At 42.0% G+C, this 23,645-nt stretch overlaps 1 protein-coding gene across 1 annotated transcript in view; it reads right to left on the bottom strand.

Annotated features, from left to right (window-relative positions):
* The window catches only part of LOC133392686 (uncharacterized), a 138,056-nt gene that overhangs the window by 68,326 nt on the left and 46,085 nt on the right, over window positions 1-23,645 (bottom strand). The window contains exons 2-3 of the mRNA XM_061653196.1: window positions 15,660-15,820; window positions 6,962-14,901 (exon numbers count right to left, since the gene is read on the bottom strand). Coding sequence (XP_061509180.1) covers window positions 14,842-14,901; window positions 15,660-15,820 — 221 coding nt within the window. The 3' untranslated portion in view covers window positions 6,962-14,841. The remainder of the gene's footprint in view (window positions 1-6,961; window positions 14,902-15,659; window positions 15,821-23,645) is intronic.

Genomic DNA, 23,645 nt, shown 5'->3' with positions numbered 1-23,645 from the left:
AGTACGTCTCCCGGTCGTCGTTCGTGTACTGCTCGTTTAGCGTGTCTGGTTGCGGAAGTCCTTTGCTCTTGGTACGGTGCCGTATTCACCACCACGCACGCAAACGCGGACCAACGTGGGGGAGAAAGGTCGAGAACACAATTCAACATCAAGAAATGCTTGCCAAAGACGCCCCCCATGTACTGGCTGGCTGGCATGTTTTGCAGCGCAAAATGATTCGCCAGCGCAACGCCAGTGGAGAACGGTGGAGAACGATCTCTGGTGATAGGACGCTTCAGCGTGTACATGGGGTGTGTTGCGGGGTTTATCGGGCTTCGGAGGTCCGACCGTTTTGAGAACCGTTCGTGAGGTTTGAAAATGACGACAGCGTGCAGCGTTTGGGAAAACTAATTGAATCAATTAAACCTGTTGACGTCATTTATGGGTTGACAGCGGTTTTTGGGGTGTGGGGTTTACAACGATGGTAGGAATAAAAATGTTGGAGTTCATTAGAGGGGAAGGTGGTTCCGTGATTGGAAAGGATCATTTCTGATGCCATCAAAGGTATTAATTTCGGTTATGAAATTCGCGAAGTCGCGGAAGGTTAGTTGATCGGTTCAGACAAAAAACTCTGTACACGGGTGCACAGTTAGGCGTCAGAATTGTAAGTGTTTATTCAGATTCAAAATGAATTCTTATATACTAATTTCTTCAAGTTCTATTTTGGGAAGGTTATTTTCTCTTCCTTTTTCGCATATGTTCGTGTCGCTAGCCTTTTCCTTTTTGCCACGCCTACGCATTCTCCTAGGAGGTTTTCTGGTTCTGGTGTGCTGTTTTATGTCAAGCGATCCTGAAGGAAATGTGATCCCTTTTTTTTATTGCTTTCTCTGGTGAGAACAAATTGTTGCATTGATTGCAGGCGTTGTGGTTTTCCCTTTTTGGCGTAACTGTACCTAACACTTGACCTCTGTGGTGCATGTTCCGGATGTATCGCATCATTGACAAATACTTGAACTTATTGCCTTTCGAAATCTTATCTGGTTCATGTTATTAACGCATCTATGTTTGAGAGATTTTTAGGTTTAACGATTTTACGGCCGTGAGAAAAATGGATGTGGAATTTTCCTACGCTTCTCGGAGTTGGTCTAGCTTGGCACACATGCATGCTGTAATCCTAAGTTAATCGTTATAGGTTCGAAACGAATTGAAGTAATTGACTGCTAAAAAATGCAAGTCAAAATACCCAGATGGCCCTACTTGAAGGGTTTAGGATTACATTAAGTTTGTCTCCTTGATGGTACGTCTGTTCTCGAGTATGTTTGAACTATCATATTTTATTCTATTTTATGGTTAGAAAGAAATATAAAAAATCTGGATTGTCGCGTTCGCAACATACCGGCCCTCGTAAAACTACAAGTTTTACAAAATAACGCGACTTAATAAAATTATAAGATTGAATTTAAATGCAATGAAGAAAAAGATGAAATTGTAATAGTGTTAATTATTCACCTAATTGCAATCATTTTGGGAGTTGTAGGGAAATGCGCTGGAGTGAAGCTGGTGCGAAGGTGAAACTGGACGTGTTGTCATCTCGTTGTACGACTCAGTTGTTTTTCGATGGAATAACTACGTGGATCATTTGGATGCTAGTTGTTTCGTTATTCAACGCTTTAAAGGTGGATCTCTTATTGTATGTTGAGTTGTTTTCTGTGACTTCGATGGCTCGATTTTTGAGCAAGTCAAGTGCCACTTATTGCAGCGGATTTCGAACGGAACTCTGGCTCAAATGTCGATTATCGTTTATAAGGCGCTCAAATGTCGATGTTATTTTTCTAGGTGATTCGTTTGTTTATTTGAATTGCAGCATTCTATTATTTGAAACCATGCATACAGAACTGGCGTAGTATTTCAATGGCAATTTTAGCTTTCGTATATTGATTAATATACAAGAATGGCAATTATTATACTTTGTCTACTGCCGTGTAGCCGGAATTGGTTACCGTTGCATACACATTGTGCAGTGTCGTTAAAATAACCTCGACAAGAGATTATGTGAAGAGATTTGGGTTTCTCCTTTCGCCATAGAGTGTTCGAAATGCAATTGATTTTTGCTTAGATGATCCAAAAGTTTTTCGCTTATTGTCGTTGTAAGCTGGTCTCCAAATGAGGTAGCCGTACTCTGGATCCAAGTGCTAACCCATCGTATGTACGCATACGAGCCGCTGCGCAGTGTAAGCTGATCGCATGATGGTTGCTGTAATTACGTAATCGTATAACCCGATTTCGTATTCGTAGTATACTAGCTCATCTTCTCAGTCGAAGCTCGGAGTTGATAAGTTTCGCCGCTGCATGCTGAACCCTTGATGCTGCCAACGATGAGCGCTTTCCCTCTGGTCATGTGATTGCGACGCAATTCCCTAACTTTTACATTAACGGATTAAGAATTTTACAGTTTTGAATTCTTTAACTATGCACGCATAGCCGTTTTCGTAATCTGATGTGAGCGAGAACGCGCTACAATATTTAATTGATTCGTTAATAATGACATTGCATTGATAATATTTTTTGTATTTATGTCTTTCATTGGTATGATACCAGATGCTACGTCCATAAGGGAGTAATTGGTAATTTTTACTTCGTTATTAGAACAGTCATATGCCTTTAATCCCTTTGTTGAATTCCCAAGTGCTTCAGCTGTAAGAAACAAAAACGTTAGTATCATGATTGTAAAGGAATTTGATTTCGTAAATTGTAAACTGTTTGCTTGACGAAAATTTTCTTCATTCGTCGACTCCGGCCCTCGTTTTGAGATTGGCTCGGTGGAAACGGACGTCATTGGTACTTCATTTTCAAGAATTTTACCAGGGAGTTCGGTTGTTTTTTTGTTTCCGTTTGCTTTCGTCTTACGGTGTACTTTAGCGTGTACATTGAGGACAGCCTTTTCTTTAACCTTTTGTATGATATTCTCTTTGTGATGCCCTACGTACACTATGGTTTTTTCTTCGGAAGGTATATTCCTTTTAATGCTGGATGTTTTTGTACTTTGATTATTTCTCTCTAATCGACCAAAACATGATTCCATCATTTTGTATAAAGTATCGTCGTCAAGTCGTTTTAATGCTGTTAATAAGGAATAATGATTGTCTTCTTTATTATTTGTTTGTCCGTAGAGTACCCAACCTAATTTTGTTTTTGTTGCAATTGGTTCGTCGATTTTATGACTCCTGCTTTCAAGCCCCATTAACAAATGGCTATTATTAAGACCAATCATTATTGTAGGACGGATCCTTTCATGGCTTTGAATCGGCAGATTTCTAAGATGCGGATGCTTTGCACACAAATCTTCATAATTTAATGAATGAAGCGGCAATTGCAAATTTTTAATAGTTCTTGCGTCTTTCACATTAAACCCTTTTTTGGTTGTTCCTTTAATCCTCAAATTCACTTCTCGACTGGATTCTTGGAAAGATGAAGTTCCTTGCGTCCAAGTCATTTCAAGTGGTTTGTTAGGACCTGTTAGTTCTAACTGACGTGCAACGTCTTCTTCTAACAGTGTTACTGACGAACCTGGGTCCAAAAATGCGTATGTTTTAATTTTCCTATGTTGGTTAATTAGAGTTACCGGTAGGACTTGAAAAAGCGTCGAAGAAGATATTGTTGTGTTTTGAATCTTCTTTTTCCCCTTTTTGCGTTTTTGGTTTACATGCAGAACAGTGTTATTTTTATTTATTAGTGTTACTGGTAACACTTGATTATGCGTGGAAGATGCGCTTTGTACCTCGTGATGGTTATTTGCCACTTCTCTTTCAACTGCTGGGATTGATTCTGTAGAATGAAGCATTTTATGATGTTTAGCTGTACATCCGTTAATACCACACGTTTGCGCACTTCTGCAAACGTTTATACCGTGATTGTTAGATTTCAAACATCCGGCACAAAGTCGTTTGTTACGAACTATCTGTTGACGCTCTGTTATAGTTTTGTTTACTAAGGCGTAACATTTAATAATTTCGTGGGATTTATTGCATATTAAGCATTTTATAGATGGTTTGTTTTGATTTGGTTTATTATTGTCCTGCCATTTTGGCTTAGATTTATGTTCAAATTTTTGCTCATGTATGTTTAGATGTCCTTTGTTATTAATCGATTGTGCGGCACTCATGAGACTGGCTCTTTTGGCAAAGGGTTTTAACCATTCACACAATTCATCTAAGGTTTGATTTTCTAAATCTACCTTTTGTGCTATAATATAATCCGTCCTTTTGACTTGGATGTCGTAGGGGAGTTTGGACACTAATTCCAAAACCAGTCTATGATCGTTTAGATAAGACGGTTTATTCATGAGTTTTACCGTGTGCACTAGATTTTCTAATGCATTGGTCAATTCATAAATCATGGTTTTTGACTCTTTTTTAATTTTCTGTAGATTATTTAGGAGTTCAAGATAAACTAAATCATTTCTTCCATATTCCTCTTCTAACCTCGACATAATTTCTTTAACGTTATTGGATTCCATCATTAGCTGTTGAACGTGCTGCAACGCTTTTCCGTTCAAGGCCTGTGTTAAACGGTTTAGATTTTCTAAGTCCGTAAAACTGCCCTCTTCGTTTGTTTTATCAAACGTTTGTTTGAATTTCGTCCATTCTTTTGGATCGCCTCCAAACTTGGGCAACTGCATCAAGGATTGCCTTCTGATAAGGGTTTCCACGTGCGATGGTTCCTTTTTATCATCAACTAATATTTTGATGACGTTAAAAATGTCTTTCATCTGATCCTTTTGGCTGATGATAAAATCTTTTATGGAGGTTTCAATGCTTGTTTCTTGTTCCTTTCCCTCCTTGCCCTTGTCGGTTTCCTTTGTCAAGCTTGTAAGACGATTAATTTCGTACTTGATGCTTTGACATTTCGGACATAACCAATATTCTTCTCGTTTAGGCAGTCGTTGTAATTTAACACACGACAAATGGAACCAACGATCGCATTCATTGCATTGTGTCATCGTTGGTTCGCTCGTGTCCACCCCGGTACACAATCGACATGCGCCGTTTGGATTGGTCACAAATTTTACAGGCATTTTGGACGATGGTTTCCTTGCCTTTTGTTAGTTTTAATAAGGAATTGGCTTACCTGGATAAGTTCCTTTATTTCCTTTTGAAGTGACGCAGGGTGACGTTCTCCTTGTCTGGACCTTGGCTGCGCTGTGATGAATTATTACAAGCACAATTGTTCAGTAATTTGATAAACAAACACTGCTGGTTCAGATTACGAGTTTTTTTTGTTTTGTTTAATTAACGAGTTTAACGGACGAGGAGGAAATTGTTCTTTCACAAGAACGGTAAGAAATATGATTTGACGTTACAATTTAACACCCTTTTGTGTAAACTCATTCACTAACTTTTTTGTTCACTTCGTTCACTGGAGTAGATATAAAAAAAATAAAGTTTTGGAGTTTTCCTATTTCTTTACACTACTCCTCTCTGGAGCCACCATTATTAATTTCGGTTATGAAATTCGCGAAGTCGCGGAAGGTTAGTTGATCGGTTCAGACAAAAAACTCTGTACACGGGTGCACAGTTAGGCGTCAGAATTGTAAGTGTTTATTCAGATTCAAAATGAATTCTTATATACTAATTTCTTCAAGTTCTATTTTGGGAAGGTTATTTTCTCTTCCTTTTTCGCATATGTTCGTGTCGCTAGCCTTTTCCTTTTTGCCACGCCTACGCATTCTCCTAGGAGGTTTTCTGGTTCTGGTGTGCTGTTTTATGTCAAGCGATCCTGAAGGAAATGTGATCCCTTTTTTTTATTGCTTTCTCTGGTGAGAACAAATTGTTGCATTGATTGCAGGCGTTGTGGTTTTCCCTTTTTGGCGTAACTGTACCTAACACTTGACCTCTGTGGTGCATGTTCCGGATGTATCGCATCATTGACAAATACTTGAACTTATTGCCTTTCGAAATCTTATCTGGTTCATGTTATTAACGCATCTATGTTTGAGAGATTTTTAGGTTTAACGATTTTACGGCCGTGAGAAAAATGGATGTGGAATTTTCCTACGCTTCTCGGAGTTGGTCTAGCTTGGCACACATGCATGCTGTAATCCTAAGTTAATCGTTATAGGTTCGAAACGAATTGAAGTAATTGACTGCTAAAAAATGCAAGTCAAAATACCCAGATGGCCCTACTTGAAGGGTTTAGGATTACATTAAGTTTGTCTCCTTGATGGTACGTCTGTTCTCGAGTATGTTTGAACTATCATATTTTATTCTATTTTATGGTTAGAAAGAAATATAAAAAATCTGGATTGTCGCGTTCGCAACAAAAGGGCCAGAAAACAATGTCATATCTTTAATCGTTAGGCATACACGAGAGTACCACAGCCACCATTGTTTATTTGAGTTTTTTTTTCTATAGATGTCCTTGATTCCGCTGCCAAACATCGTCACATTCCAGGAAACCATAAAAACAATAATGGTGAAAGTCTTTATGCGTTTGTCAGCTCAACATCAACTTTCGGCTGTGTGGCACGCAAGCCAATTTCTTCGGAAAAGGCATTTGAAGATGAACGCAGTCCCTGAGGACGGTGCGTTCGTGGAATTTTGGGTAGCGGTCAGAGCTCGCAGAGTGTTTGCATTACCAGAGTTTCTATAAATATTTTCACCATCAAGAGTGTAACAGTATGAAGACAAACACTAAATTGGAGTTTGAATGCCAAAAAACCCTGCATTGAAGGGCTTTAGGTATGGTCAATTTGAAGAACATTTCATTTATCTTAATCTTCAATCAGCAAAGGTCAAGAAGAGCAAATATTGTCGTTCTGTTAGCTTCAAATTTGCTGAGTTTTGTTGTGCCCAATACAAAAGCTCATGTTCTTTTCAAAATATCCACTTTCTTATATAATTTTTAATTCTCATAAAAGTTCTTAACAAATTAACTAATAATATAAACATTAATGAAAGTTTAAAATACTAAACATTGCACTTACCCGTCATAATTCCCCGCCGTGAAGAGCACCATCAGCAATTCTCTACCGATCGAATCACACACATACAACCACACGCACGCACATCCAGCGTTGCACGCCGCTCCTGTTTCTTCCTCCAGTGTGTTTTCTGCGGTGCATATTGTGCCACTACAGTTCCCTTCCAATCTACCCCTGGTGGGCTACCTTTTCCACGTCGACGGTGTTTGGCTAAGATTACAGCATTGTTTCACAACAACACAACAACCCATCGAAGCATCGGAGTTAAATGAAGCTGCCGTTACATGCTGCTTTTGTATGAAAGTGTGAAGCGTATGCTCTCCATCCCATTACACTTCAGCGTAAAGCCACGAGCCTCGATGCTCCTGTTTGAATTTTCGACACATTCGTTTGCTTCTCATTCGATTTTGTTTTCTCATTCGTTCGTATCTACACAATCATTGTCTCGGTCGGTGGTGATAATGTGTTGGTGGTGGTGGTGGTGGTTGATGTAATGCGAAATACAGTGAGTACAGTACAAACATATGCATTGTGCTGGTGCTTTTAATACAGTGCTTTTGGGCATGCTGGGTGCGTGGTACGTGGTATGGAAACGAGCGGAAAAAGGTAGAAAGAGAACAAAAAACCCCCAGAAGAGTGCATTTGAGTGGACAGTTCGGTAAGGCGGCACAAAAAACACCCCATTTTGCCGGCAAACGTGCGAGGCATGAGATGACTCCAGTGCGTCTACTGTACGCGTTGCTACTATTGATGTTTGGCGGGTGAGAGGGAAGAGTAGTGGTTGGTGGTGATGGTGGTGGAAGCGGCAGCACAAGAGGAACATTTTGCCCCCCCTCCCCCGGAAAGTTATGCTTATGGGCTCGGAGAAAAACAAAATCATAATTTACAAAGTAAAGCTCGACTTTCCCTTTCCATTTGCCTGTTTGATTTTGAGGCGACCGCTGTTTTTTTACCCATTCCTTCGTCCAGCGTTTTAGTGGTTCCGAAAAAGAAGAGAAAAAACGTTTTTTTTTTTCAAAAAAAAAACAACAACAACAAAACAAAAACAGGAAAAACCAATAACAACAAAATCAAACCATCGAAAGTAATGTTTGTTTGTTTGTTTGTTTTTTTTCTTCGTATTTTTATTTTAATATATTTATTATATCTAAATTAGTTTATATGTTTTCTTTTCCAGTTGCCATTGCCTTGTTACTCGTACTCTCTTTCTCTTTTTTTTTCTTTCTCTCTTTCTCTCTTTCTATCTCTCTCTCTTTTCTGTTTTTCTACCCGACTGCCTGGGTTGCCCTTTTCACACCATTGCAACAATTGTCCTCTCATCTTTTGCTATCCTCTTGCTATCTCGTATCTCGCATTTACATTGTTTTTGTTTTTTGCTGCTTGTTTGCGAACCGTTTTAGGGGGTGTGTTTGTGTGCTTCATTTTGTTGACAAGCCTCCAATGTGTATGCAATTGTGTGTGTGTGTTTTGTTCTTGTTAGCTTAGGCCTTTTGTTTGTTAGTTTTTTTTTGTTTTGCTTCACCCTTTTGTTCGCGACCGTTGCACACAAACACATCCAGTTTTTACATCTGATTTTTAGGTGTTTTAGTAACGTTCGCGTTTTGTTTTCCTCTACTTTCACCGCATTCACATTGTTGCATCAGTTTTTGTTCGTTTTGTTTTGCGCTTGTTTGACACTTAAAAGGGCTACTTAAGTATCGATGATTGTAGGTTGCCTTTGGCTTGTGTGTTTTTTTTATTTCTGTGTTTTTTTTGTTGCAGTTTACTTTCTCCTTTTTTCGCTTTTAACTTGTGTGTTTGTGTGTGTGTTTTCTCTGTGTCCGCATTGAAGTGGTTGGTTTACTTTTCCCCTTTACACCGTGTTTTAATCACTTTTGCGCTGATATCAGTAGCATTGCCGTACTGTCAATATATAACAAATATTTCCATTCAAAAACGAAACAGGAGAACGTGTTTCCCAACCTTCTCCTGCAGTGTTTTTTTCTCCTCCTTATTAGACACAGTTAAACGTACGTAGTTCCCGTTCTCGTTTTGTGTTTCAATGCATGCTATTTTCCCGTGTTTTGTTTTTAAACGTTAATCATTTACTTTTAATGTTTACCCAGTCTTCTGGTGATTCGTTTCCTCTTCTTCCCCCTCTTATGTGTGTTCATTGTTTGGGAGCCCATCGTGCAAAGCGACAAAATGAGAGATGTGTTTGGATGTTTTCCATCTCTCATGCCGTTACTTTGCGACCACAGTTGGCTGCAAAGGCGCCCATCAATAAAGAACTCTAACGTCCCATCGTCGTTCGAGTTTAAGGTCGCCTGTTAAGCTGTGTTTCAGGGAACAGTCTCCAAAAAAAAAAAAAAAATCAACAAACGCGCTTCATTAACGCACGCAACGAGATCAAACGTTATTGCTATGATTGCTGAGTGCTGAGGGTGCAGGCGCGATGCATGAATTGATGGAGGTTGCATTTTTTAACCCTCCCCACCTAATACTCTCGGATGCTTGCAAGGTTGAAGCGTGCATCAGGCCCGGGGCAGCGTGATTGCATGTGCGCAGCGTAGACGACGAACCTGCCCGCCGTCTCCTGTGTTGCCAGCATGCACTCGACCCCTCCTGTTTTTGCTAAATACTTAATAGTGATGAGCTTTAAAAAACACCCACGGTAGATAATGGGCTATTGTTTATACTCTGGCTAGCTACATTGTTTTTTTATCGATTTCGGTTGCTCTCTCTCTCTCTCTCTTTCTCCTTTTTCCCTCCCCCACATGAGTGTTGTGTGTTCGCGAATTAGCGGGGTAGGTGTGTTGCGCGTTCAACTGCGGGTCTACTAAGTCAGTCTTTTCATTATAATTTTTACTTGTTTTATTTGCTTAATCATTCTTTCATGATTTTTCACTTCGAGGGAGACCAGAGGAACCAGCTAGACAAACAAAAAAGAATATGATAATCATTTTGTTTTTTATAGCTCTAATCCACAGTACAATCGCTAATGCGCTTGCGCAGAAGCTGGTTCCGTTTTCATCTCCTTCCACAGAAGCACACTCAGGTTATCTGACCAAACTAAAACAACAAACACAAAAACAATCCACACGGGTCAGTATGGGCTCCCAAGCAATGAAATCACGTTGTTTGTTTGCTTCTGTCTCCCCATGCACCTAGCTAGATGCGCTAGAGTTTTCCAAAAGCCGGCGACACGTGTGACTGATATACACACTCGAGAATGATGTTTCATCATGCTGCCGGAGTTTTTGTTTTTTTGTTTTGGTGGTTGTTGCTCCAATGGCGTCCAAAAGGGCTAACGCAACAATCAAGGTAGGCCACGGTCGCTAGAGCAGTTTTATCAATTGATACGGTTCTTTAGAAGAACTTAAACCAAAAAAAACAATAACGCAATGAAACAAAAAAAAAAACAAAAATACTGGGGAACAATTTAGTGAGCCACATTGAAGAAAAAGGACGCAGTTTCTCCTACCTTCGCAGTAACTCCTTCTATGCCTCATGCAACCAACAGTAACAACATCGATAACAGCAACATACAATGTGATTTTTTGTTTTGCAACGAGAAAGAGACAGACAGACACAAGATATAAGTGTGAAACGAGAAGGCAAAACCAATAGACAGTTACAGTAAAACAAGAGAACATTCAGGTGCAGGTGGAATGAGAGTGAGTGGAATGTGATTTGTTGTAATGCTTTTCTCCCCGCTTCTCTTGCTGCTGCTGTAATGCCGTAAATGCAAATAACAGAAGATGATATGGGACAGCGAATGCGGTGTGAGTGAGTGAATGGCGAATGGGACCGTAGGCGTATGTGTTTTGGTTTTGTTCAGGCATTGACTTAAGACACATCAGTGGAATGAATTCGCAGCGTTCAACATTTGCTCGTGCGTTTGCATGTTTTAACGAGGTTTAACGACTAAATTAAAACGCTTCTCAACCGCAACTTAATTCATAGGTAGATTAAAATAGTTAACCCAAATACTGTCTTAAGCTAGCAAACTGTTTTGTCGCTACTGTTGCCGCGCTGCGCAACGTTTCATCACAACACACCCGTGTGTAGCGCTACACTTGGAAACGTTTGACGTATTATCACCACTGGCGCTGGTGATGGTGGTGATGGGTTGAGTTGTTGCTGGTTTTGTCGCTCCCGTCGCAATCACTGACACTTTGGCTGCGCGCGGCTGATGCACTCCCTCCGGACGCAGCCTTTCTGTTCACTTGTTCACACTGTACGGACGCGCACGGCACACCTGGATTCGACGCGTTGATGTGCTGCCGTTCAATACTTGAGCCGTTTGTTCTGCGTTCTGCGACCACTGGCTCGTGCTCGTTGTGCCTGTTTGCTCCTGCAGTGCCGATGGGCTCGCGCTCCTGTCGCCGTTACACCAAAGCCCTATGCATCCTATCGGTCTAGCTTTTGTAGTGTGACTTTGTAACTTCTGCAGTATTAGTGTTAGGGGGGAGAGACAGAGAGAACAGATGATACTGGACAGTGGCGGGTGCATTGTCCCTTTGGTTTGCTGCATCGTTTTTTCTCAAGGGCATCTATTTCGCTTTTGCCTGCTTTAGTCCTTCGCACCGCAACTGTGTCTGTGAACCACAGTGTGCCATGGTTCTCTATCGTCAATATTTACTGTTTAATAATTTGTTCTTGTTTGGTTTGAATGTGTGTGTGTGTTGGTGTATGTGTGTCTAGATAATATTGTGCAAATAGACATTTATAAGTAATGCTTTGGTGAGCGTGATTTTTGTAAAGTTCGTTTGGTTTTCTGTTTTACTTAATTTCTTCGTTTTTCTCTCTCTCCACTTGTTCGCTCTCTTTCTTTTTTTTCTTTGCTCTCGTAACCTAGGAGTGGATGACATGTGTACACAGTGGTTGATGGTTTTTAAGAAATATATGTTTTTAGTTTCGTTTTTTTTGTTACTTCTTCTCTTCTCTATCGTCCTGTGTGCGTTTGGATGTGCCACAAACAAGCGGGTAAAAACGTTTTGAAACACTGTTCACCTCTCTCCCCGGGAGAGCTAGCTGTCGGGGCTTGCTGGCATTCGTTTTACAGGCGCTTTATGAAAGCTGTATCATATCCGCATGATTCTATATGCTTTGCTCAATTTACATGCAGTGAGGGAGGGATCGGGTGGGGCTAGTAGGCTTGTAACTAACCCAAAATCAACCTAGGAAAGGGGGGCCTTACGGTTCGCTCGCTTTTGGGTAAACAATCATAATTGCGGCGTATGCGTTGAACACATAGAATTGACGTTCGCACTATGTGTGTTTACAACCCATAGGGGAGGGGCAGGGGTGTATTGGTAAGATGTGCCCGGTATGTTCAATTGTTCGGATACGAACTCTTTAACACTAACGTTTAGTGGAATTGTTGCTTTTCGCTGATTTACATGTGCGTCGGCACACACACACGCACGCACGCGCACACGCTTGCACACGCACGTACACATGTGTTTGCTTTTTAGTGCGTTTGAATGAATTATAAATAAAAATAAATAAATAAATTTTAAATAAAATACAAGGACATAAGCAAAAGTCAAATCATTGAAAAAAATCAATGTTGAGAGTAAATGAAATAAACAAAGACTTTTTTTTCCTGAATTTGATTTGATAAACAAAAAAGAGTCTCACGCTACGCTCAAATAGCATAACAAGTTAAAAGAAATAAATCAAACCAAAACAAGTTAAAAATAACAACATCAACATTCCTTTCCAGTGTGGGTGTGCGCGTGCGTTTTCACTGATGGTCGATTAGAAATATTGATATCATTCAGTCATAGTTGTTTGTTTTTTTGTGTGTGTGTGTGTTTTAGTTGCTCTTCATTGTTTTCCGTTAGCTCTGGTACACTTCATGCTCCCGCTCCGGGCGTTCGTATGTGTGTGTGTGTATATGGTTTCGTGCGATTTAATCGTCAACCCGGACGGCCTCGGCCTTTCTGTTTCGACCCAAACCACCAACAGCTCACTACTCTCGCCGGGGGTTTGGGCCGGGCTGTAGCCTCCTTGTATCGTTCACTTACACCGGCAACGGTATCTAGCACTATAAGGATCTAGTTAAAGAGTTTACTTGTTTGTGTTGCTCTTATTGGTTGGTTTCTTAAACTCCTGACTTATCTATACAATAATATAGCTGCCTTGTCCATGAGAATAGTTTTCCTCCTCAAGTGTCTGTGTGATGATGACGATGTTCTTGTGATGTGTTTGTGTGTATGTGTATGTGTATATGTGTGTGTGTGTTTGAGGTTGAAACACGAGGATGGTTTTAGGTGGACATGTGTATCCCTTAGATAAAACGTTTGCAAAAGGTTGTTTGATTGAGCTGTTGGCTTACACGTGAAATGGCCTGTTTTTCTTTCGCTCTCTGTTCCACAGATGGATTAACGTTAGATGCAAAAATAAACAACCGGAAATGAATTGTGCAACCAAACGATGGGCTTAGACAATTTAGACATGACAAGGGATACACTTAACCAAAAACGCGCTCACGCACTAAACTAAAAGTCGCTCTTTCTGCTTCCACTATTTGCTTGATACTGGGTGGAGGCTGTTTACAGTTTGTTTTGATTGTTGTTGTTGTTATTGTTGTTATTTTTACAGTGTAGAAGAAAAGAATGTACATCCATTTCATACACCTATTTACCTACATGATCTGTATCAATGTTTGAGTGTAGTGTTTGAACGTGTTCTGGTTTGTGTGTGTGTGTGAAAATGTGTGAAACGTGTGTAGCGTGTGTTGAAGGGTTTTTGTTTCTCAATTTAATAGTATTGGTTTGCTTCTTCAACCTTTTCGTCTCTTTTTCTTACACTTTCCGTTTTGTTTTTTGCTTTGCTTTGACGGCTTATCTTTGTATTGGCTCTCGTATCTCGTGCTACTGGACTTTCCGCACCGCTTTAGCACACCTGCAGACCCTTTTCCTCCACAAACGCTTCGTATAACAATCCACCATTGCAATGTACACTCGCTCATCCGACTACCACATCGTCATCGGCCGGGCCATACACAGTCAACGTTCGTCGACAGCCTTCACATCGAATTAAATTCGCTCAGCCATTAGATTTCACATTCATTCCTGCACTGCTCCACACTCATCATATGAAGTACGGAATGAATGCTGTTTATCTGTGCCGATGTTTTGTTTTTACACACTAATTTCTTAGTAGGTAAATATATGTTTTGTATATAGATCTATGTATATATATATATATAGTAAGATTTCTCTGTCTTCTGCTGTCTTTGAGTTTTGACTTGTTTTTGTTTTCCCTCCCTATTTTACTTCCATTCACATCCTAGTGCAGTTGTTTCGTCCTGGCCTGTAGAAGTGTTTTGCTTGCTGCCCGGCAAAGGGTTATGAACATGTTGCAGTGACATTGCGTTGCGTTTGCTCGATTTCTCTTTTTCAATTATGTACAGATTTGCTTCAAACCTATTTTTACAACATTAACTTTTTTTTCTTTTCTTTGCCACTCTTACAACGCAACGCCTGTTTGCTTGGTAAGGATGTGAGAGAACGTGTAACGATTTCTCCGTACTCATTTGCTGTCCTATCCTTTTTGTAGTACGGTAAGTTTTTTTTTCTCATCCCCTCTATTGGACTGTCACTTTTGCCGGTGCATTGTGCCTTTTGGGTTTTTTTTTTTATTTCGTTGGTGGATGTTTTATTTCTTCTTCTGTTCTCGTAATGTAAAATAGCATCTGTTACGACGTTTGCCTGAAACTGTGTTGTGGTTTCGTCTGTAATGTTTCTCCCTTTCCTGTCCTGACTGTTTGCTTTTTGCTTTGCTCACATAAACACTTGTCTCTGTCGCTTTCTCTTCCTCTTTCACTTTACACTTTCTCAATCTAGCACTAGTACAGCGTGACTTTGCAAGAGCTATGTGAAATGTACAGTTTAACGGCCACGAGCCCATCTCAATAAGGCGTCCGCTAATACGTCGAGATGCGCTTTCGTCTGTAAAAAGGGAGCAGAAATGGTTCGATCGGTTAGCATGCAGCACACATTTTCGGGGATTTTCTGGATTACTCAGGCTTGTGTAGTGTTTTCTTTCAAGCGAAGATAATAAACGAACGAGGGGAATGGAATGGTTTTTGATGAGAGTATGTTTGATAGACAGCTGAGGAACGTTTCTTTACCATCTAGCAGTGAGAAAGCCTCCGCATATTTCAACTTAAATGCTCATTTTTCACACAAAACGAGGCGTAGGAATTCACATTTCTAGCTGGAGAAACAAAGGTACGTCAACAAGAGCAGTACCATGCCACACTCCAATTTGTTGACACGAGGACTAGTCTGAAGTACACAGACAACTATAATCCGTTCTATTACGTGGGATTTGTGTGATGGATAGGCTTCCACCCAGCAGGGGACATGTTATTTGTGTTGAGAGCATTTGCATTGTTTGCATTCCGAAAGAGTGCTCAAAATGAAGCCCGATGGAGATGATTTATAAACGGCATTATCTTTTCAATGTGCAAATTCTCGGCAATACTTCATGAAACACCAGGCTTCTCCATCGCTCAGTGCAGGTGGAGGCGCCTGGTCGGTCTCTCGTTCGCTTGCATCTCGCATCCGGCATGTGAAATTGACAACATAACGTTCTGGTACGTTCTGGTATGCTGGCTTCGCTTGATGTGTTGATGTTGTCTAGCATGATTCCACTTTGAGGAAGAAATATGCTACACCGTCCATTAGTGCTTCATCAAACTTACCGTTTTGTAGAACATGCAGGCCTGTCTGTCCTCGTCTTCGCCCTCAGGACAGTCGATGAAACCGTCGCACAGCACGTGATCGTCTATACATCGGTACCGGCCCTGCCGATCTGGCGTGGGACAGGCAAAGCGCTCCATACCATCCATCGCGGGTGGACATTCTGCAACGGGAAGGAATAGAAAAAGGTGGTGTTTGGATTACAAGTTCAGATACAATTTTATCAACAATTCACACAAAAAACTGGTACTTTGATATACCATTTCCAATTTGAACGTAGAATTTTGATCAATTTTTGAAGATTAATGTTATTTTGCAAAAATAAAATGAGCGTTCAGGGATGGATTAAGATCGTATCACCCCAAAGCTGTTTATTTCATTCTACATGCAGACTTCGGCTTATAATACACATTTGCCTTATAACACCAGTAAAACCAGACAGCAAGGAGACACCAAAAAAGAGCTTAAATAAATCGGCAGACATCTAAAGCGCAGTTGGCACGAAAGAGTTGCTTTTTTATGTAAATTGTTTTGACGACGATGGTAGGGGCAGTGGTGCGAGACAGCAAAATAAGGAAAGCTTTATTCCCATTCTAGTGTGTGTGTGTGTGTGTGTGTGTGTGTGGGCGGGAAGCAGAAATCAATTTTCCTAAATGTGCCGATCAGACGCAAAAGATAAGCAAACGATGGCCTGCAGCGGGCTTCTTGTGGCGCTTGACTAACACGCTCAGCGCTGCAGCGGTGAGACACAGGTAACTGTGGCAAACGAATGGGGAGGCTTGCCAGTGGGCGATGCTCTCTCGGTTGGAGCACGGCGGAGCTTCGGCAGTCTGGCAGCACAGGGGGAAAGGGTTTCAATCTGGAAGTCCCTTTTGCATGCCAGTATTTACGCTGTGACGTGACGATTTTTGTGCTGGCAGACTTCCATTTTCTTGCAAGCCCGCCCCGAGCCGGGTTCGTGCCGTACAGCCGTGCACGCCGGCACGCCTATTGTGTGGCCCTTTCCCTTTGTATGGCGACCTCCAACTTGGGTTTGTATCGCTTGTCATAGGGTTGGAGTAGGGCACGGAAAGGGAATTAATAATTTTCCATTTCGATACCGTTTCGGCGAGTCTGGTTCTGTGGCGGGCAGCAAGAGACAGCGACAGTGGAACGTGATCGAGTCGGCTGTGATTTATGAAGGGTGCCCGATGAAAGCGTTCGATCGATTGGTGGTCGAAATTAATCAATTCCGTGCTTCGACTCCGACAAAGAAGCTGCCAGCAGCCTGCAAAGCCTGCTTGGTGTGAGTTGAGGCTAGGAAAAGGGTTGTTTAATTTTAATTGAATACCGAAGTCATGTCTTTGAGAGCTTAACGCACCACAGCAATGGGATTGGAGAACTGTTTCAGAGCTGTTTCAAGACGCACAAAAACAATTGCAAATTTGAAAACTGCTGTATGCAATAAATCGAAACAAAACAATACAGAACAAAGGATAAATTTCGCTCCATCCGTAGCACGTAGTGCAGCTTTTATTGGCATGCCGTTTTCTACATAATCTACTAATAAACATCGGAGTGAAGTGCTGCGCTCAAGTGTATAATACGCCCGCTTTGTTCGCTTTAAATAGCTCCCTCGACACAGCTGTTAGCATCGAACAATGGGCGAGCTGTTGAACGGCTATCGGCACAACATGCTTCAACGATCAGGCAACCAATTTACCTGCCCTTCTCGCCCGACACGGTACACCCGATGCTTCCGAGCCAAATCGAAGGGGGAAACGCCCCCCGGGCAGCCTGTCAGCTTGCCTGCACTCCTCCCCGCATTGGTTGTTCGTGCCGGGAGATAATTATTTGCATATTTTATTGATATTTAAATATCGACAGTATGAATTTTGATGAACGGCACGGTGAAGACGTAGCACATGCGAAGAGGAAGTGGAGAGTTTGGTGAAGAAATGAGAAAAAGAACGATGAGCTTTAGAAGAATCAATCAAATGTCTACCAGCCAAATCTATCAATAAAGATGTTTTGTTTATATTTTAGAAATCTAAAACATTTAAAAGTCTCCTTAGAAAGACAAAGAAAACACAATGTTTTGCACAACCCTTTCACAAGATTTAACAATTATCCTAATGGTTATATTTGGTTATAATATTTTCGGTATGAAACATTAAACGTGTTCCTTCAAAGAGTATGATTAAGTTGGATAAAGATTAATATTAAACAATAGAACCAATTTTAAAACATTAAAAGTGGCCAAAACCACAACAGCTTAGCGAATCAAACTTTATCTTCTAGAAGACTTCAATTTCATAATACGCGCCAAAGTGGTAACCGGAGCATTGCCTGAAGCGGAACGGCGGTTCAATTAGGCTACAGAAAATAGCTATCGCTGCTTAACGACGGTATCGAATTATTTATGAACCTTCTTTGGAAGTTGAAAAGATAACAGCAGCAACAAGAACAACAGAAAGACAAAAAAAAGAAGACCAAAGTGATCTCTAACTTCGACAGCATCAAATCCCTGCTGGCTAGCGCCGCCAAGATTTATGGTAGACGACGTGCAGGACCACCTCGCAGCGTCCTCTGCCACCCTCACTGTGCCCCCCCCCCCAAAACGAACACAATGGTGGACGTTTATCGTTCGACAAGATTGGCGATTTTCGGGGCGATTCCATTTACAGTGGCGAATCGCTCTTGCCTTCCCACACTCACACACACACACACACATATTACTCTCAATCGGTTCTATAACTCACTCGCTTTTAAATTCCATATTTCGCCCAAAACACTATCGAGCGAGCGTTTTCGGAGCAGTTGCTGCTGCTGCTGGGAAGCACTGGCCGGGAAAGCTGTCGGAAGGATCTTTCCTAATTTATCGACTTTGCAGAAAACTTTGTCCCACGCAGAAACATCTCAAACCAAGTCAACCAAAGTTGTACAGCACTCCTTCCCCTCATCCTCCCATCCACCTTCCACAATACCTGCTCGCTTCCTGCTGTCCCCACTGTGCGAAGCGTAACGGGTACGCGAACGGCGCCGAAAATGCCACCGGAGCGGGAGCAGCCGGAAGAAAGGATCGTGTGAAATCACGGTGGGATGGATTGCATCACCGCGCCCAGCTCCGGCCCATGTGTTGCTCCTCGATGTGGCACATATTCCGCTTCCGCTTTGGCCCCGGCCTCGGCGACGCAGGGTTCAGTGCTCCAGTTCTGTGCACCGGGGGTGCGCGAGCGCGGACCGATTGGCGTCGTCTGCGATGCATTTATCTTCGCAGACCATTTCACTTTTCGCCATTATGTTACCCTTTTATGTGTGTGCACAATCGGAAAGTTGCCCACACACACACACACACACACGAACGCAAACACACCGTAGCCCCACACACTCACATATGTTGGAGTGTTTTGATTCCCACGGTGGCAACGCTGCGCGCTGGTCAATTTCAAATTTGCCACCTTCAAACTGGCGCATAACTCCTACGCGCTCCTTCGACGCCCTGTGCTGCCAGTGCAAATGGCCATTAAATGTATTCTGGCCCACTAGTGGTGCTAGCACCAGTGCTTCAGAGGAGTTCACTTCTGTCGCTTTTTTGCGCTGTGAAAATGGATGCGTAATGGACGAACAATTATGGCTATAAACTGCTTCGTTAGCGTCGAAGCACCGCGTCTGCAACCAGGATCGAATGAGCAATTAAAAAAAGCAGACACACACAGTCACACATCCAAGCGACACAGAAAAGAGAACGAGCCGAGAACGGGCGACAAATGCTGCAACAATTACCAATCAAACTCAACCCGGCACCCACAGCACGACACAAACAACCCGGCTCCGGTGGTGATGGGGTGCAACGAATTTCGTGGAAGCGTTTAGCTTCGATGAAGAGCTTTTTTTTCATCTGGCAGACATTCTTTTACCGTGTCGTTTTAGCGACAATTTTTCCTGGAAAGCAGGCGATATGTGTGTACGAGCCCGTGAGTGGGTGATACGGGTGGTAAGGGATTAATTTTCCTACCGTTCCCCGCTAGCGGTTGGGTAACCACGGGTGACATTTTCTAATTTTACGCTGCATGCTTGCTTCTCCTGTTGGTTGCTTTCTGGGTGGATTTTTTGCGAGCCTTTTAGTAGGTAAAGTATTTGTTGAAAAAGTGCAACAGTTTCAGAGTTACCTTCATAACTATTTTTATCCAAATATTGTTTGGTATATTCAAGGGTATAATTTGAGATAATGAAAGCCAATTGTTGTCCATAAGCTCCATTTATAACAGCGCTACAAATATTCACATTACATTTTGGTTTGTTTTGTATGTTGTTTTGTTTGAGTTTGATAAGACAGTACTACATACTGTTTGCAAAATTTAAGTATAGCTACTTTAGAAAGGATAAACCTTTGACAATCGCTACTGTTCTTTATTGTTATAATTTTTATTTTTATAAAATAAAACCCTCTGTGGTACAGTCGTCAGCACGTACGACTCAATAACATGCCCGTCATGGGTTCAATCCTTAAATGGACCGTCCCCTCGTAGTTAAGATTAACTATCCGGCTGTGCGTGGTAATGAATTAAGTCACGAAAGCCTGTTCAGGCTGGCATTTATAGTAAAAAAATAGTAAATAATATAATTTGCAATATAATACCAGCTAAAAAACCATAAGGTCTGATGTCAGACGAACAATACTGAACGTCCTTTAGAGGAAACCAATATATTGTAATGGAAAATAAATGCAAGGGAAAAGAAAAACCTCTCGAATGCTGGGAATTTTGCAGTTTCCATCGTGCGCAAAGTGACTCCATAAGCTCTGTAAATTTCAATTCCAGCAAATGTACTTCAAGGTGAACGCTCCCCTCCTCTTCCTCCGCCACTGTGCTTTACATTCAATTTAATTCCTTTGTTTGTTTTAACCAATTTACAATTCCCGCTGCAGCATGGGTAGCCGCCGAAGGTAAAGAATCGAGCCATCGAGCCTGGCCGGATTAGACCTTTTCCCCCTTGTCTGGGTGACATTTTCCTTGCGCTGGAACCACTTCCTGGAAACCATTAGCGAGCTTCCCCTGAAACCGCTGGGAATACGGGAATACGCTGAAAGCGGCGGCGGTGGTCGATTGGTTGGTTTTCTTGGAGCGAATAAACGCTGGGCGATGTGTCAAACATCGAAAGCGGCAATAAAAAATAAGCTTGTTTTAAATTTCACTACAATACACAAAAAAAAGCTCAATCACCTATACCAGCGCACTCGGAAGGTGGTGGCAGGGTAATAAGCAGAACTCGGTAATGAGCAATTGGTTGCGGAGCGTGGTTTTCCTCTTCCATGGTCGCTCCGGAACGCCGAAGCAGTGGAAAACCGACCGAGTATTAATTAGTGTGCGGCGTTAGTTTTAATTAACCTGTGCATGTGCGTGCGAGCGAGGCCGGGTACAGCTGTGAGCTGTGAGAGAACGGGAAGAACAGCAATCAAAAGGGGGTAGCCGTGTACTGGGTGTAGCTTTATTGTTGCATTCGAGGAACAGGCGATGCCGTTTTTTGTGTGTTGTTTTTGTCACTCTACCTGCTGTTGTGGTTTGCTGTGTTGGCCCTCCATCCGGCAAAGCCAAGTGCGACTGGTGCGACCAGCTTTAAGCTAATCGTTGTACGACGGGACGAGACAACAAAGAAACATTCACAGCGCCCGCGCACTGGACGAACAAGAACGCGGCGGTGCAAAACCGGACGTACCCAGGAAAGGGTACCGTCGTGAAGGATACGCCGCAGTAAGCGCGCCCGGACTTGTTATGAAAATTTATGGTTTCATAGTGCAGCCCACCGTCGCTGTCATCTGGAAGGTGCCACACACACACACACACACACACACAAACACATTTTTCTTGCGCCCCGTGATTCATCGTGCACCGTGTCCCAATCCCACCGAGGAAAGTCGCAGTGAGCAAGTTTCTTGCTTTCTTTTCCATTTGTTTCTCGTTTCGCTGTTTCCGGGGAATGGCTGTTTCTGCGGAACGAAATACGCACAGCATGACCTCCCACACCGGGCACAAGAGGGGTTAGAGGGGAACGGCAAACTGCTGATGGGTTGGGGCTCCATCAGGACTAACCACACCTTTTCACCATGGTGACCGTAAACGGGATAGCCACAATGGGGGGAGGTTAGTGTCTTGCTGGGTTGGCTCGGACAAAAGTTGGGATCACTTCCTGTGCCGAGGCCGTGCGGTGGCAGAGTGCATGGGTGGCCGTTTGGTTTCTGTGTTCTAGACGAACACACACACAAACCTAGGTGGCCCATAAACATACAGAGAACTGTTGCAGAAGAGTGCACAGTGAAGCAAAAAAAAAAGAACTAACCAAGAGAAAACAACGTTAAGCTTCACGGGTTTCTCTAACTGATATTAATGGTTCTCCCGGAAGATAGGTAGATAGAAGCCGCCGTAATGTTGTTGGTACCTCGAACGTCAACTTTCTAGCCAAGGTCGAGGCGTGTGGTAAAAGAAAAAAAAAGGAAGTAGATGCCTAGAGTGCATCGTTTTAAAGGCGAATTAAAGTAATTTGGCACTGTATATGTTCAATTAAATCGTTTATTTTTAAGCACTACCTGCAGACCAAGGCAAATAGTTGCTAAGATAGATACACTATTGGTCTTGTGGCCATTCGTTTCAGCAATAGTTTCTTGCAAATTTTCTCACAGAATTTGCAATTTTGGGCAACATGGCTTTCGATGAGGTGGCAGGCTGCTTGATTCTGTGGAATTTGTGGTGCTGGATACCACAGGGAAGAGCTTGGTCCACGCGGAACTTTGTCATAGGTTGAAACCTAGTCATGTCATAGGTTAAAGGTCATAAATATGTTGTGAAATCTCTAAATTAGAGAGCTACAGGGGCCTACGTTAGATCAGAAGAGATAGATAAGATAGCTAAACTTACATTGTAGAAATATTCATCTACTGGGATGATTCAAACTGGCATCTCACTGACACCTAACACCTATGGTATTGGGGACCTCCTTTAAGGATTTGGACAAGAGAGTAAAAACAGCATTTATCTGACAAACATTAGTTTGTGCCACTTTTGCGACATTAAACGAGTTATTATACTTTTAACTTATCGGAACGGTGGAACCCTCCATAGCTAAAATCACACTCAACTGATGACTGCTTCACTTAAAGACAATTCTTTAGCAGGATTTTATAAGTTATAATCCTTATTCTCAGCTCTTAATTAAAGATGAGAACAAATATTCGAAATTTTGTATGCAGAATAAGGTCAATGAAATGTATAAACCATTGACGCAGCTTTAATCACAACCTTCGTTGAAAAAACTGCACTGAAGATCTCATTTATCCTTTCCAATGTCTTTTTATTTAATTCGTAGAATATCAATTAAAATTCATTTTCAAGACACGCCATTCTAATAAGCTTGCAAACTCGTCTCTAACTGCAGTTTTCAGAATGCTTACTTGAAAGGAAATTACGTCCCTTATCCCCTATTTCTAGAATGAATACCCAGATTAGGCAAACAACAACTATTTCTAGCCTGTGGGTCACTTTTCTGACGTCACACTATTACCTTGCACAACCATCGGTTCCAACGTACGTCACTGAAATCGAAACCATTCCGTCAATCCTCGCCCTTGGTCATGCTATCGCCCACCTTCACCATCGTATTGGAAACTTTGGAAACCTTCCCCTTCCCCCCTTTACCATTCCCGACATTTTTATAAACCTAGAATCGTTTGTACACGTGGTGTGTTGTGCGGCATCCAAGTGGAAAGTAAATTTTCTACCTTAGGCTCTCCCTCTAGAGTCCCCAAAAAAAAAAGCAACATGACCCATAGGGCGAAAGGAAACATGCCGGGATGAAATAGACCGGAATACGTCATTTAATTCCCGCGCCCCGATATTACTTTCCGATTGCGAGCGGCCCGCTCAATGCCACTGCGACGCCGGGCCTGTGCTCACGTCCAATCCAATTAATTCGATCGCAAGGTTTCCTTCTCCTTCCAATAGGCGCAATACTTG

Source organism: Anopheles gambiae, chromosome 3, assembly GCF_943734735.2.
Source record: "Anopheles gambiae chromosome 3, idAnoGambNW_F1_1, whole genome shotgun sequence".
Taxonomy (NCBI): Eukaryota; Metazoa; Arthropoda; class Insecta; order Diptera; family Culicidae; genus Anopheles; species Anopheles gambiae.
This window is presented reverse-complemented; position numbering and strand designations above follow the sequence as displayed.